Source organism: Chamaea fasciata, unplaced genomic scaffold (assembly GCF_029207755.1).
Source record: "Chamaea fasciata isolate MVZ Bird 193981 ecotype frontalis unplaced genomic scaffold, bChaFas1.0.hap1 SCAF_2, whole genome shotgun sequence".
Lineage (NCBI taxonomy): Eukaryota > Metazoa > Chordata > Aves > Passeriformes > Sylviidae > Chamaea > Chamaea fasciata.
In genome coordinates this window covers 33,006,787-33,020,905 of record NW_027094087.1, presented here as the reverse complement: position 1 = coordinate 33,020,905, position 14,119 = coordinate 33,006,787, and the positions used below count along the sequence as shown (strand labels likewise).

At 38.0% G+C, this 14,119-nt stretch overlaps 1 protein-coding gene across 7 annotated transcripts in view; it reads right to left on the bottom strand.

Moving 5' to 3' along the window:
• The window catches only part of SYTL2 (synaptotagmin like 2), a 53,712-nt gene that overhangs the window by 18,624 nt on the left and 20,969 nt on the right, over window positions 1–14,119 (bottom strand). For all 7 annotated transcript variants that reach the window (XM_066175617.1, XM_066175621.1, XM_066175622.1 and 4 more), the window contains 5 exons: window positions 11,196–11,344; window positions 8,992–9,127; window positions 2,971–3,043; window positions 2,328–2,427; window positions 419–1,297 (listed from right to left, as the gene is read on the bottom strand). In XM_066175617.1, the coding sequence (XP_066031714.1) occupies window positions 419–1,297; window positions 2,328–2,427; window positions 2,971–3,043; window positions 8,992–9,127; window positions 11,196–11,344 (1,337 nt within the window). The remainder of the gene's footprint in view (window positions 1–418; window positions 1,298–2,327; window positions 2,428–2,970; window positions 3,044–8,991; window positions 9,128–11,195; window positions 11,345–14,119) is intronic.

The window sequence follows — 14,119 nt, the reverse complement described above, 5'->3', positions numbered from 1 at the left end:
ACTGGAACCATGGCTTTTGAGGGTGCAAGCCAAGCAACCAAGCAAACCCATTCTTAAAGAAAATGCCTTCGTTGAAGGGAGGCTGGGTGCGACACACACACAGAGGATTACAATCCAGCATATTTGTGTTTAGTCCCATAAGCAAATCCCTAAGTCACACCTGAATTATTCCCAAAGATGACAGACAGCACTACACTAAAATGCCATCCACAAGAGAGGTGCCTATACTGGCTCTGATAAGATTACCAATAGGAGATCATAAAACTATATATATAAAAAGAGATTATTTAATTCTTCAGTAGCACATCCCTACTACTTCTGTTACCTAGTTGTTAATTGTTAGCTACAAGTGATCCACTTTAATGAATATGTGTTATATCTTATCTCATTCCATTCTTCACTGTTTTTAGACTCTTACCAGTAAAGTTTTTGTGTGACTCTGATTCACGGCTCAAGATCTGGTTGGATTTTTTTTCATGTGTCTCATCAACACTCAGTTCATTATTGCTGTTTGACAGGATATTGCTGGAGGTCTTCTGTGGAGTTTCAAGTTTCTTGGGAGTAACTGTATTTGTCTGGAAGCTTTCACTAACTGGGAAGACTGATCTGTTGCTGTCACGAAGGCTGGATGCAGATGTGTCTTCTGGTAAGCCATCTATTGTTTTCATTTGTAAGGTTGATGAATAGGTTCCCAAAGGCTTTGCAGCAGAAATTTGCTTATCCCCAAGTGAATCTGATTGAACAGTGTAATTTCCACTATTCTTTTTTCTGTCAGGTTTTAAGATATCATGCTCTCCTCTTTCTTTACCATGGTGTAGCTGTGGGCTTTGCAGAGGGTTTTCTTTACCTGAGCTAGATGAAAACCTCACTTGTTTCAGTTTTTCCAGTGAATTTTGGGTGGAGTCTGCTGATTCTTCCAGAAGAGAATTCTTCTCACCTTCTCCTTCAAAAATAGTTGCAGTAGAAAGACTATTCTTTTTCTGAACATCTAACATCTGAGTGACCCGAACTTCTGAGTCAGTGGAACTTGAGCTTGAGCTGCGCTTCAGAATGCCCCTGGGTGGGGTTCCAATGCCATTAATCTTCTCAGTCTGCTTGGTTGGTTTGGGAACAAGGTCTTCTCTTTGGGATACAGAATCTGCTGCTTTGTGAATTAGTTTCCTAGCTTTTGGGACAGGACGCTTAACTAGTTCCTTCTGTGATTCATCAGTAAATTCTACAGAAGGCTTCTCAGGTTTATCTGTTTCATTTTGTAAGTTTGATTTAGGTGGGCTGTCTTCTGAGAGTGACCAAATTTCTGTAATAATAGAAGAGCTCATGAGTTTACGTGACATTTGCCAGAATAAACAGAAAAATATGACAGTGCAGATCTAAAATACAGTGATAATGCTGGTTAATTAAAAACAACTGCAGCAAAAACACAGCCAGTAGTTGTTCATAGATGTTGATTTCATTTTTATGTAATAGAAATTTTTAGCAAATTAAAAGCTTGCACTTATTTCTTATTTTAGAAACATTAACTTTTTAATGATACCAAAGAGAGCACACTAAGTTTTTTATTAGCATTATTCCTGCAAGGGACAAAGTTTGCAGGGAAGGACAGCTTTTGAACACACATACACCTCTTCAGTGTCAGAACGTAAACAGCAACCTACAAAAATGGAAACCAGCTGTTTCCACAGTTATATGGAACAAGGCAAATGCAGAAATAATCTCCTAGCAGGGAGACTAAGGGTTTTCTATTCCTACTATGCAAATCTTTCCTTTCCTGGTTAGCATGCTTCACAACAGAGACAGGAGAGTAAAAGCCACATGTGACTCTAAATTACAACTTCAAATGCCTGTATTGTGATATATAATCACTCATCAGCTTGCTTGCAGAAAATACTGCTGGAAAGGGAGGATAATAAACAGGACTAAGAAAACAAAGGAGAAAAGTACAGACCAAAGAGAGCTAGGCTATTTCTGTCAAGCTAATGAGCACCAATGATTGGAAGGTCATAAAGACAGCTATGCCAAATTCAAGGAAATTTCACTGTCCTCTTGTCAGCAATTCAGGACAAGCAGCCCTTTCAGATGGAGTGCTTAGCACTGACTAGAACCATGAGTAAAAGGAAGGAAGCAAAATCCATTTACACAAGTCTACAGCCATTTCCTGAGTATATTCACATGCTTTAGATGAAGTCTGAAATAAGCTAGTTGACGGCTCCCTACACTTAAGACAGAAAAGGTTTTGATCTCTTTTAGAAAGAAGCAATGAAAGTAAAAATATTTTACATATAAATCTACAGGAAATTCACAGTCATCTGCTAAACAAGTACATTTACCCTTCTTTGATAGCTGAGGTACAATGGCTGATCTGTCTTCTGATTCCCCACTGTTCAAGTTATCATCTGATGCAATGAAATTAAAAGGATTTCTCCTTTGCTAAAAAAGGAACAAACATTACTATTGCAGTCAAATTCTTACATCACAAAATAGAAACAAGTGCAGTGATTTCCTTTTCCCCACTAATCTATCAGCAAAGAGTCTGAAGGCATACCTCTTAAATTGGACACATGACAAAAAACTTAAACAATATGAACAGGAAACTATCAGAAGTGCCAGTGATAACCTCATCTTGTTCTTTTGAACATACCAACAGAGATAAGCCACCACTTAAAGACACTTGAAAATTCCAAGTTCTTGCAAGTTAAATAAGTTTATCTCTAATTCTGTGATATTAGAACAGAGCAGGTCAATCACTTTCAGCAGTTGAACAGATTGAAAATAATGTCAAGAAAAACCAGCCACCCATTATAGGTGTAGTAGCACTTTAGTGTTGAACCTTTAGTGGCTTTCACTACCTATCTTCAGAACAAAAAAAAAAAAAACTCATTTTTTTACAAATTATCATCTTTCCTCCTCAAAGCTTTGCTTATGTTTACCACTGAAGCAAATAACTTCCACCATATTCAGTATCAGCCATACCCTTACTGATGAGACTGTTGCCTTCACAGGTCTTTCCTCTGGTTCGTTTAACATAGGGGTTACTTCTTTAGAACTGTAAAGGAAAATTATATAACAACTTCAGCAAACAGGACATTACTTTAAGCCTTTTTGAAAAAGCAAAACAAAGATTCACTTATACATACTCAAACATAAACACTTGGCACCTGAGTTTTTCTATTTAGCCTGTTCTCATCAGATTTAGAAGAAAAGCTTCTCATTCCCATGCAAAGGGACACCCTTGCTGCTTTGTTTCCTTGCAAAAATGTATTTACTTGTAAAAGAATTCAATACAACTTCTACTTGGCATGGCAGAAACCATATTATTGATATGTTTAAGATGTCAGAGCAAGCTTTATAAAAAATAAACATAAATATATATTTTATATTTACTATAAATTTAGTAAATACAGCTACTCTCCAAACAATATCCTTGTTGCCATCTCCATCCTTGTCCTCCATTTGTACTTCTAGGACTGAAATCAAAGTGGAGGAAAGTGTCAAAATCTGATTAAAAGTAGAATTTTGCCAAGTGTCAAACTCAAAAAAAACAGGAACCCCATCACCACTATAGGAAAGATAACACATCCCCCCAGAGGTACAGTTTATAAGCTATTCTTTCAATTGAGATGTATAAATTTTTTTGATTGATAGCATAAGTGAAGTAAGTTATTACTTGTGATAATAAGTATAGCCCAGATATGGAGAAATTAAAATAGCTAGAAGAGACACCTTCCATATTATCTCAAGAAATACTTCGTCTACTTGCAGAATGATGCAAGGTTTGTTTGCCAATCAGATTTTTACTATTTGAGTTTACCTAAACATCTCAGATATGAAAAAGTATTTGGTTTTTGAAGATGGAAGTTAGACATGGATTTCAATATGGTCTTCCCATAACAACCATATTCAATATCCTAATTTTATATGGAAAACACTGACATTAACCAAGATACACACTTATTATTTTGGGGTGGGGGAACAGCATGAAGCAGAAAAAAATTATATTTCCAGATAGGAAATATATCTCAGACTAGGAAGGAAAGCAATGGTATGCTTTTTCCAATACAGATGCAGAAAGATTCCAAAATTGAATGTTTTTTTGCTTGATGATCTTTGTTATGTGTGAAAAGGCTTAAGCAGAAGAGCCACAAGGTGTCTCAGGACAGAAATAGCATCCACCTTTCATCAAGTTCCAGATTCATCTCCTTGCATTGACAAATATCTCTCCAGCCTGGCAATTGGTACCCGTCTGCCCTCCTGAGGGGAGGACAACTCTCCCATCTTCTCCAGGATGCACAGTTAAGCTCAGAGTTTAGGGAAAAAAAAAACAAAACCACAAACAAAAAAAACAAACCAAAACAAAAAAACAAACAAAAAAAAACCCCATGCAAACACTCTGATAACTACCCTTGAAAGTCTATTTGCCTCTGGTCTGCTAAGTGTGTCTGAGCAGTGGCATCACTTACATTTTGCAGAAGGAAAAACATAATTATGGAGAAGATAAAATGACCATAGTGAGCACTGTGAACATAAGGCTTGCAAAAAAAAATACCAGTTGCAACCTGAACTTCTATATCCCTTCCTTGTTTTTGTTTTTTTTTTGATTCAACACTGCCATTGAGAATTATACCACCATGCACAGTGATAGAGGGTTAAGGTATGAGCTGATCTTGTAATGGAATCTATCTCAGAGGTGAAAAATTAACTTTTCTTATATTTTTGTAAGACAGTAACTTCTGCAGCCTCTTATATACACGCACCAGATTACTAACAGATTGCTCATGTTCGTTCTACTATTCACTGATCGCAAGTAAGAAAAAAATTTGGTTGTCAGAGCTAAATGTTGCAACTTCTAGTTTCTTTTACAAAATATCCTTTCACATTATGATTTTTAACCTTAGTTCTAATATACTTTGTAAGTGCGAAAATAGACACACATATTAAAGAAACTACAGATAATGGAGATTGTGTTCTTGCTTTTATAAAGCACTTGTGGTTTTGTTTTTGAAAGCACCACACCTGTATGCTCCTGCATTTTGTGTCTGCTCTGCACCATCTACTACTGAACAGGACAAGCATGATTTTTATTTTCAAGGTCTGGGTCCCAAATACTTCAACCCCTCACTCATTTTAAGCAAGGAAAATACTCTTAAGCACCCTGGGCTGCAAGAAACTGGTAAAACATTCTTCAGTGCAGTTTTTACAGGTGGAAAGGTAACATAATCTCACAATCTTTTAATGCAATGCTTCTAATCAGAGAATAATTAAAGACTTTGAACTTGGAATTACATACTGAAAATCCAGGTCTAAATAAAGCAATTCAGAGAAAAAACAACAGCCAGGATCCTATAACTAAGTTTTACAACAAAGGGTCTGAAAATTAGAGTTTACCCACAACCCATATAGATAAGAAAACTGAACAAACAGTTCCCAGGTATGCTGCATTCACAAGGCTAATCTAAAAGTGTATAAGGCCAAACTGATAGATTTAAAAAAAATCTAAAAAGTCTGCACTTTAGCTTGGAAAAATGATGTGCCAAGAACCACAATGAAGGCCCAAGTCCCATACAGACTGAGCAACAAGGCAAAGGGAGGAGCAAAACTAGAGAAAGGGGTTACAAATTTGCAGGTGTTGTCAATATGTGGATTTTAAAAGTCAGGTCTTTTCTGCAAGTTTTCCACTTGCTGAACGCCAGGACCTCCACTTGCCACCTGCTCAATGTTGATCAAGAACACTTTCTAGCTTAGGGAAGAAAATGACCTACAAATCTTAATTTGAAAGACAACCCTCCCTTTTTGAGATGCAGCATATAGACAGATGGCATCACTGGACAGAGGTAATATTGACAGTGTGACTCACCTTTGAAAACTCATTCTGTTCAAGGTTACACCTTCAAAGACACTTCACACACCTGGCCTGTAAAGGCTCTGGTATGCAAGAAAATTATCACAATGATGTAACACTCAAGAAAGAAATAATTCATAGCTTCATTATGGACTTTAGATATTTGGGGTGTGGGGATAAAGGTCACTGCTAATTTCAAGAATATTGTTGCTCCACCTAATATAGCAGAACCCTGATTCAACAGTAGTTGAACTGGCCCCAGGGTTGGATTTTATCCTTATCATTTTACAAACAGATCTACCAGAACTAAACTTTCTTTACAATCAGCAAGAATTGTTTTGCTTTAAGAACAGGATCCAGACCAAAAGTACTCCAAGTCATTTGTTATCACATAGCTTCTGGACCCAATCCTCAGGTCAGCAGCTGTGTAGTTTATGCAAAGCCTGCAAGTCAGGGCTGGCCTGAGGCACACTGTTAGAGAAAGAAGGGGAAGGGAAAAAAAAAAAAACAAACAGAAAAACCCCATAAACCTCACAACACCCACAAACTTATTCTTAAAGCAGCATTTTAAAATACTTTTAAAGTTCAAGTGCTTGAACCGCAGATAGCATTTGGACACTGTAAGCCATGAACTGCCTTCAATGCAATCCCAAATTCTAGAATGATACTCTGCTTCATCCTCTTAGCTGTGTCAAGACTATTGCACTGTAAGAGGAAGAGCCCATTAATTCCTTGTGGCTCCACTATCTTAGCAGCCAAATCAAATGTTTGTAGACTTTCCATTCCCATCCCAGCTAGTGGGGTTATTGCTTTCTCACCATTTTTTTTCCCTTCTGCCATTAGAGGCAGGCCCACAGTTATGCCAGGCCAGTCTCTTTCAAATTCCAAAATCAAGAGAACAAAGTCAATGTAAGTAAGCATCCTGCCCACATATGATAGAACACTTCCTAAGGTCCATTTCCAACTGCCTCATCAATCACTGGACTGTGTGAGCTTGCTTTAGAGAGAAGATCTTGAGCTACTGGGGAAAGTACAAGTATACATGAACAAGGCATAGAGGCTGATTAACTTCTGGTACAATTTGGAGCAAAAGGCAGGAGAAAGTCCTAGAATATAATTATCAAGCTTTGCATGGCTGTGATCTGAAATAAGTCATCAAATCACTTCAAGTTGAAGACCATTATCAAGCTGGTCTCATTTTTAAAAAACTGTCTACATATTCTTAAACCTTGCTATGTTATGGATTTTTGAAGCGGATGCCCTCGCATATTATAAAATCTATTGTACCTTATCAATCACACAGAGTTTGTGGAGAGTTGTAATTATAAGAATAGCATTATAAGGCTATACTTCTTTAGAAGTATCATCATCTTTTCCTGATGTGCAAGACTCTAAAAGATACATTAAACAGCAATATGTCTTCTGCTGTTCTTAAAGAAATAACTTCATAGCAATCCCCCAAATGTAAAATCCACCCAAAAAAACCCCCTACATTTAGTAACAACTAACTCTGTCAGCACATCAGTTAACTTGAGTTGGGAGGGGAAACAGAGCTCTGTCTTGTGATAAGCAACCTTTATCATCCTTTTTGGACAACTTCATTTTTGGAGCGTCCATAACAAAGCAGTTCATTTGACCTTTTTCAGCACAATTTCAGATGTGGTCAAAACAAACATCTCTGAGTACAGTCATAGTGATAAACTATAAGAAAGACCAGTAACACAAGCCAGAGTTGTTAAGACTCACACCAACCTTTGTTGCCATTCACCATGAATGTGTGTGCCCAGACTACAGATCACCAAAGTGAAAGGTTTAATTGCTACTAGGTATTGTAAAAAGGCATAATAGGAGAAGCCTTACTGCAAAGAAAAAACAGATGATGTACAGAGAAGGACTCAGAAGACAGAGAAGAAAGCGACAGGTTACAGAGCTGATCAATGGCATAGTCAGAAGTAAAACAGTTCCCCTAAGATGTAACTCTGGCTCTTACCTCACTCTCTTCACTATAAGCACAAACAGTGCCCCTATCTGGGTTACACCCTGGTTCTTGTTTCCTCAGTGTGTTGAGGAATCTGGCCATTTTAAGATATTTCACTTTTACCTGCTCTGAATCCAGCTGTTTCAGCACTTTCCTTCTCAAATGTAGGCTTTTGGGAAGTTCTTAACACAGCCAGTGAATTACAGGTAGGTATTTTAAAAAGAACACATGTCTGTTTCAGAAATCAACTCAGGATATTTCAAAGCAAAATAAAGCTGTTTGGGATGTTTACAGACTTGAGATAAAGTGATTTAATATGAAATCCTTTTTAGTTCAGAAACTACTCATCATCCAGCCCTCCTGACAACTGTAGTAATTCAGGCATACCAAGGATGATTGTCTTAGCTTACTCTGAAAAGAAGCTTCTCCATTCCAGAAAGACATTTACTCTTCTTGGCAGAATCTGACTAATTTTCTGCAGCTATCTTAAGATTCTAGTTCTTTCCATCTGAAATATGTTCGATCTTCTTAAAAAGTCTCAGAGGTCTTAAACTGTGTGCCCAATAATTTGGAAAATTCTAAACAGCAATTTCTTAGTCTCCAATTCTTCACGTGATATGAAGTGTTCAAAACATGTGGATGTAGGAAAATGGTTTAGTGGTGGCCTTGGCAGTGCTGGGTTAATGGCTGGACTTGATGATTTTACTCGTTTTTCTAATCCCAATAATGCTGTAATCCAAGTTTAAAAATCAGGCTGAATTGATAGAATGGATTCAGTAAACAACAGAATGAAGAGATGCAGAGGTTGTGGTCCTCCTATTACTGACTGCAGGGGACTGATCATAGCCAGTCATTCTAACTAGAAAATCCAGGTCTCACTTCAAGGAACCAAAATAAATTGTGACATGAGATCATGTGTGGGACCATTCTATGCTTGATTGTCAACTTTTTCTGAGAAAGGCGAGATTGAAGATTGTTAACTGTTCTATATTCAAATGCAGAACACCACAAGACTATGTGCCTGTCACACGCACAGATTCCTCGTATATTTCTGAGGGAACATTTGGTGACCTTTGAAATAAGAGATAAGGCCAATATTTTGGGTGGAACTTACAGCTCCCAAGTATCACTACTCCATATATATATACATTCTAAGCATGATACACAGACAGCTTACCTCAAACTAGATTTCTGTTGCTGTTCTTCTTGATGTTCCACAATGCTGTGTAGATCAGGTGGCACAAAGACTTCTTTATTAACGTTGTTCACCCAGCTGATCTTTGCTTTGCTCATTTTCTTCTGACCCATTTCAGCTAAAACATGAAGCAAGAACATTGCTGTTTCCCACATGTTCATACAGGATTACTTAAGGAAGAAGTACAAGCATCTGCATTTAGGCCTACAGCTATTTCTAAAGCCCACTATAGTTGAATTGTTTTCAGAAGCAGATCTGGTGCCTTCTAAAGATGTCAAATACTGTTCTGAATACGTCATTCTACTACACCAGATATACCTGGTTTAAAACTTAAAGTGATCCCAAATAGAGGAGTTTTCTTCAAGAACCCCAGTAAAGACTGATCCTGCAGTTCTTGCAGTTAGACAAATACTGAAAGTTTATCCTCACTGTCTTGAGGAAGCAAAAATGATTTAACCTTGCAAAACTGAAAATATGTTGAAATCCAGTCAATTATTCCCTTCCTAAGGAGTAAGATGGAAGTTGGTCATAACTCACTTAGACAGGTGGCTAATCTTTTATGGACAGAATTACCACAAGATGTTAAAAAGGTAATATAAAAAACCCAAACAAACAAAAAGCCCCACCTCACTCAGCAAACGCAAATACATTTACATTTCTTTCTAGGGTGGGACAAAATCTTATTCAGATAACCCCTTTCAGAGCAAAAACATTCCATTATTTCCTCTAATGCTTTTTCCACTTCACCAACAGTTTAGAAGTAAAGAATTTCTTAGTGTTCAAAAATAAGCAAGATTTTTATTCCCATTTTTGCTACCTATAACTAGAAGGAAAAATATCTTGCCATCTAATGAGTCATTGAAACCAAGCAGTTGTACATAGTTCTGAATGTACCAACATGTCCCGTTGTTTAAGTAACGAGATTGGGATTAATTAACTTTCCTTTAAGGTGGTATGGCTTTTAATACTTTCCTTTACAGTACAAGTTAGTGTGAAATTTAGCTAGAATTTTATAGTTGATTTTTCATAACCTTTAAGCACAAACCCAGCCAAAACAGCAAACACACCACACTAACCACCTATGATTTTTTTTCTGCGTTCTTCTTTGTTTCAGGCCTTTTCTTTTTAACTTAAAAACTCAAATCAGTAACCTCAAACTGACATAACTGAATTACTGAAAATTAACTGATTATTCAAAATCATTTTTGAAAACACAGAAATTGAGACAGTGCAATATTACAGGGTTAGACAGAGGAAAACAAGGGTAACTTATAGTTACAAAACCCATAGAAAGCTACAAACTGTAGTCCAGTCACAGTATGGAAGGAAGTACTTTACCTGCTTCACTAGCACATAGCAAAATCCCTTGACAGAATAAAAAAAACTAAATAGTACAAACATCAGTACAATCTGGTAAGGATAATGTAAGCCATGCCCTTCTAAATCAAAAGGACTTAGTAGAACTTGAGGAGGTTAAATTGGATGTACGTCAGTTTCACTAAGAAAAAAAAATAATTTTCCATACCAAGAATGATAAAATAGACCAGGACACTTTAGATTAAAAGTCATATGCTGAAAGATTTATAATGGGGGTCTATAAAATCCTGAATATTATATAATAGGTTTTTGTGAATACTGATTGACTGCTCATTCCCTCCCTCCAAGGGATAAAGTTAATGGTGACCAGGACACCCACCATGGCATGGGGATTCTGGGTGCAACTTAAAGTTCACCTGGACACAGGATGCCAGTTACAGCTGCCAGAGCTTTCAGCACATATACTTCAGTTACTTCTAACCACTACCTCTAGCTTGTGATGTCTGCCATTAAGCCTCAAAGGTCTCAAAGCAAGCTCCAAAATCTTGGGAATTCATGTAAAAGAGCAATTTCCTCAATCTCGGATTCTTTGCATGTTCCTAAATAACTCACAGGACCTCAGAAATGGAGTGCAGAGAGCTTTTAATCCTACACATAAACACAAGCCAGTCCCTTCTGTTAGTAGTCACCACTCTTTAGTATACAGAACTGTAGGAGAGGAAAGCTCACGCTGTAAATTACATGAGAAGTCTCTTTTTTGCATCACTTTCCACTTGTAGAGACACCAGTATCCTTGTATTCCACAGACACCATTGTCTCAGGTTAGCAAAGCCAGCCATTCCAAAACAAAACACAAAGCAAAGGCTTACCAATGGTAGGTGGTTTCCTGCGCATGGAAGCTCTGATGATGTCTGCTCCATGGATCCTGTCCCTGTGCCTCTTCAATTTGGCTTCATAAAACCACTGCCCACTCATGTTCTTCAGCTGAACATGGTCTTTGACTTTTTCTGGTAAATGCCTGAGGAAGAGAAAAATGAATAAATGAGATAGAAACATGCTTCACATACTTACCTACATGAACAGAAAAAGGAGTCAGATTCTTTTTGCTTGCTTGTTTTTTGTTTTGGGGAGCAGGGTTGTGTTTTGTTTGTTGACTTTTTTTAATACTTGTCTCCACATGTTATTTCCATCTTCTCACCCATCACTCTCCTTATTTAATTATGAAAGATGACAATGAGCTAGAAAGGGAAGAGCCTCAAGCCTTATTATTTCAACCTATGCTCTGAGGGTAATTCTTTAAAAAAAAAACAACAACACAACTTTGCTATGATAAACACTCAAGCACCAGAGAAGTCTCCAGTAACTTCAGATCTTGACTTCCTGCCTTCAAAAGCCAATTTTCCAAGATTAAATTTGAGATAAGATAGTAGAACAGCATAAAAAGTTTCTAGCAAAATTAAAAACATAGCTATTTTGGGGCTCAGAAGATACTTCTTCAGGGGTTTTATTTGCACTGCTTTTACACACACACACTCCAAATGTGTACTGGAAGCATGGTGCCATTTTTTCCATAAATTACATAAAAGTCCTAATATGAATATGAGTAACAAAGAAAAACATCCTCACATGGAAGAAACAACAAAATAAGTTTATGCCATTTATTAATCTGCATGTATCCATCATGTGAACTGCAGCCATTTTAAAAACTGGGAGACAAATTTTTAATAATTTGTTTTCAGGCTTCAGGGTTTTCCTGCTTTTATGAGGCATGCTTTAACAGAATAAGTAGTTGCTGGGGGCAATATGAGAATTTGTTTTCTTTCCTTGTTAGGCATGTAACATATTAGGCATATGCTTACACAAGGCCTGGAGACTAACCTGCAGATCAGGGAAGTTACCACACAGATTTAGAGAGCACTTTAAAAAAAAGTCAAGTCATGCTTCATCTTCCCTTCTCCATTTATGTCCTTTTTTTTCAGCAAAATAAGTTGACAACAGAGCCCAAGGGAGAAATCAAATGAGATGTATTTACTGAGACTTGAACGCTAAGCATAGTCCACAGTGCCGTGGAATGGTGCTCTCACAGGCCTGATGGACAATCATAGATGGGTTAGGTTGGGAGGGACCTTCAAAGATCAGCTAGCCCAACCCCAAGGAAGTTCACCAGAGTATGACATTTCTCATGGCTTTAGGGGAGAGCTCTTCTGGTACAATCAATTAACTCTGATAACAGCCCTTTCATTATAGGTTGCAGATTTGACTGTCACGTACAGTCAGTCATTCACAGCAGAGTAAGGACATTGAGCTAGTCCCAGCTCTCACACTAAGACAGACCATTCTCATCTGTCAATCAACTTCTCTGTCATCTTTGTATGGCCAGATATGAAAAGCCTTATTTGAATGCATCAGCTGCATTAGAATTTGAATACTGAAAACTTCATTTTGAAAGTACTGTCAAAAATCAGTCCCTCCTAGGGGTGCCTCAAATCTACTACATACCGTTTAGGCTGCCAGATGTCGAGGTCACCACTGGCATTTTTAACACCAAGATTCAACAGTATATAGTATTACTGGGTCGTTCAAAATTTCTCCCTCCCTCTGTGCTTCTCTAGGGGCCAAAATATCTACCTTTCCTAAGCAGGTGTTCTAAGTTGAAGCAGGAACACAGCAGTAGCTTCTGCTTGTCCTCCCGCAAATATATTACTTGGTTTATAAATGCAGCCAGCAGGAAGAATGGAAATGTAGAACGCACAAATTTTTTACACAGGTGACTGCTTCTCCCTTTCACCTGCTTTCACACGTGTTATTTGTCTTCTCAGAAGTGATGGCCCTTAGGGCTAGGGACTGGCTTTTCAGCTGTTTGCACAGCCTGCAGGGCAGCAGAGCTCTGACCGGAGCCAGTGCTCTGGGACAGTATGACAACATATGCCAAGGGAGGTTCTCTAGTAGGAGGGTGCTGAGTCACAGGACAAGTATTCAATGTCCTCACCCAGTTTGATTCAATCCTTTTACCCCAGACACTGCTCACCCCTCTCCCCTCGGTATTCAGCCACTGAAACTGGGGTGTGGTTGAAAACCTTTACAAGTCAGCTGAGAGCAGAGGAAGCTCAGCTGGGCTGTGGAAGGGGACAGGATCCCAGGCCTCTCAGCTGTTGCAGCCTGCTTACCTGCCTGCAGGACACTCAGATCTGTGACCAGTTAACATAACCAGACAGAGACAGAGGAATGGATTTGTCATAGCTCTAGACTCAGTGAATGTCACCTGGCCAATACAGCTCTCATTTTGTCTGGAAGTGAAAATCAAGCACGCTGCTCCCACCTTTGCTTGCTGCCTATGAGAGTTAGTGTACCTTAACTCAATAGGCCTTCTAGACTTTGGGAATTAATTAATTATGCTTGCTAACAAAGGTATAAATGTGCTCTCAATTGACACAGCACTTCCTTTACAAATGAGCAGCATGCCTGATAGGGTTTGTATGGTGAGAACTGACAGATACTCACGGCAGCTGACTTACAACAGACTTCTACTATCTCACCTTGAAGTAAGCTTGGCTTACTCATTTTTTCAAGAGTGGTGTTTAGCCTGTCAGTCCTATGTTTTTTTGAATAACCAAGAGCAACATAAATATTAAAGCTATTTCCAGGTATTCTCCAGCCACAAATAAACAGATTACCATTATCAGAAAGACAATTAGTTCTAGGTCTTGACAACAAAAAAAAATTTTAAGCCTCCTATGTTCACCAATACATCATAGACTTGTAATGCCAGAGGCTATTTTCGCAACAAATAGGA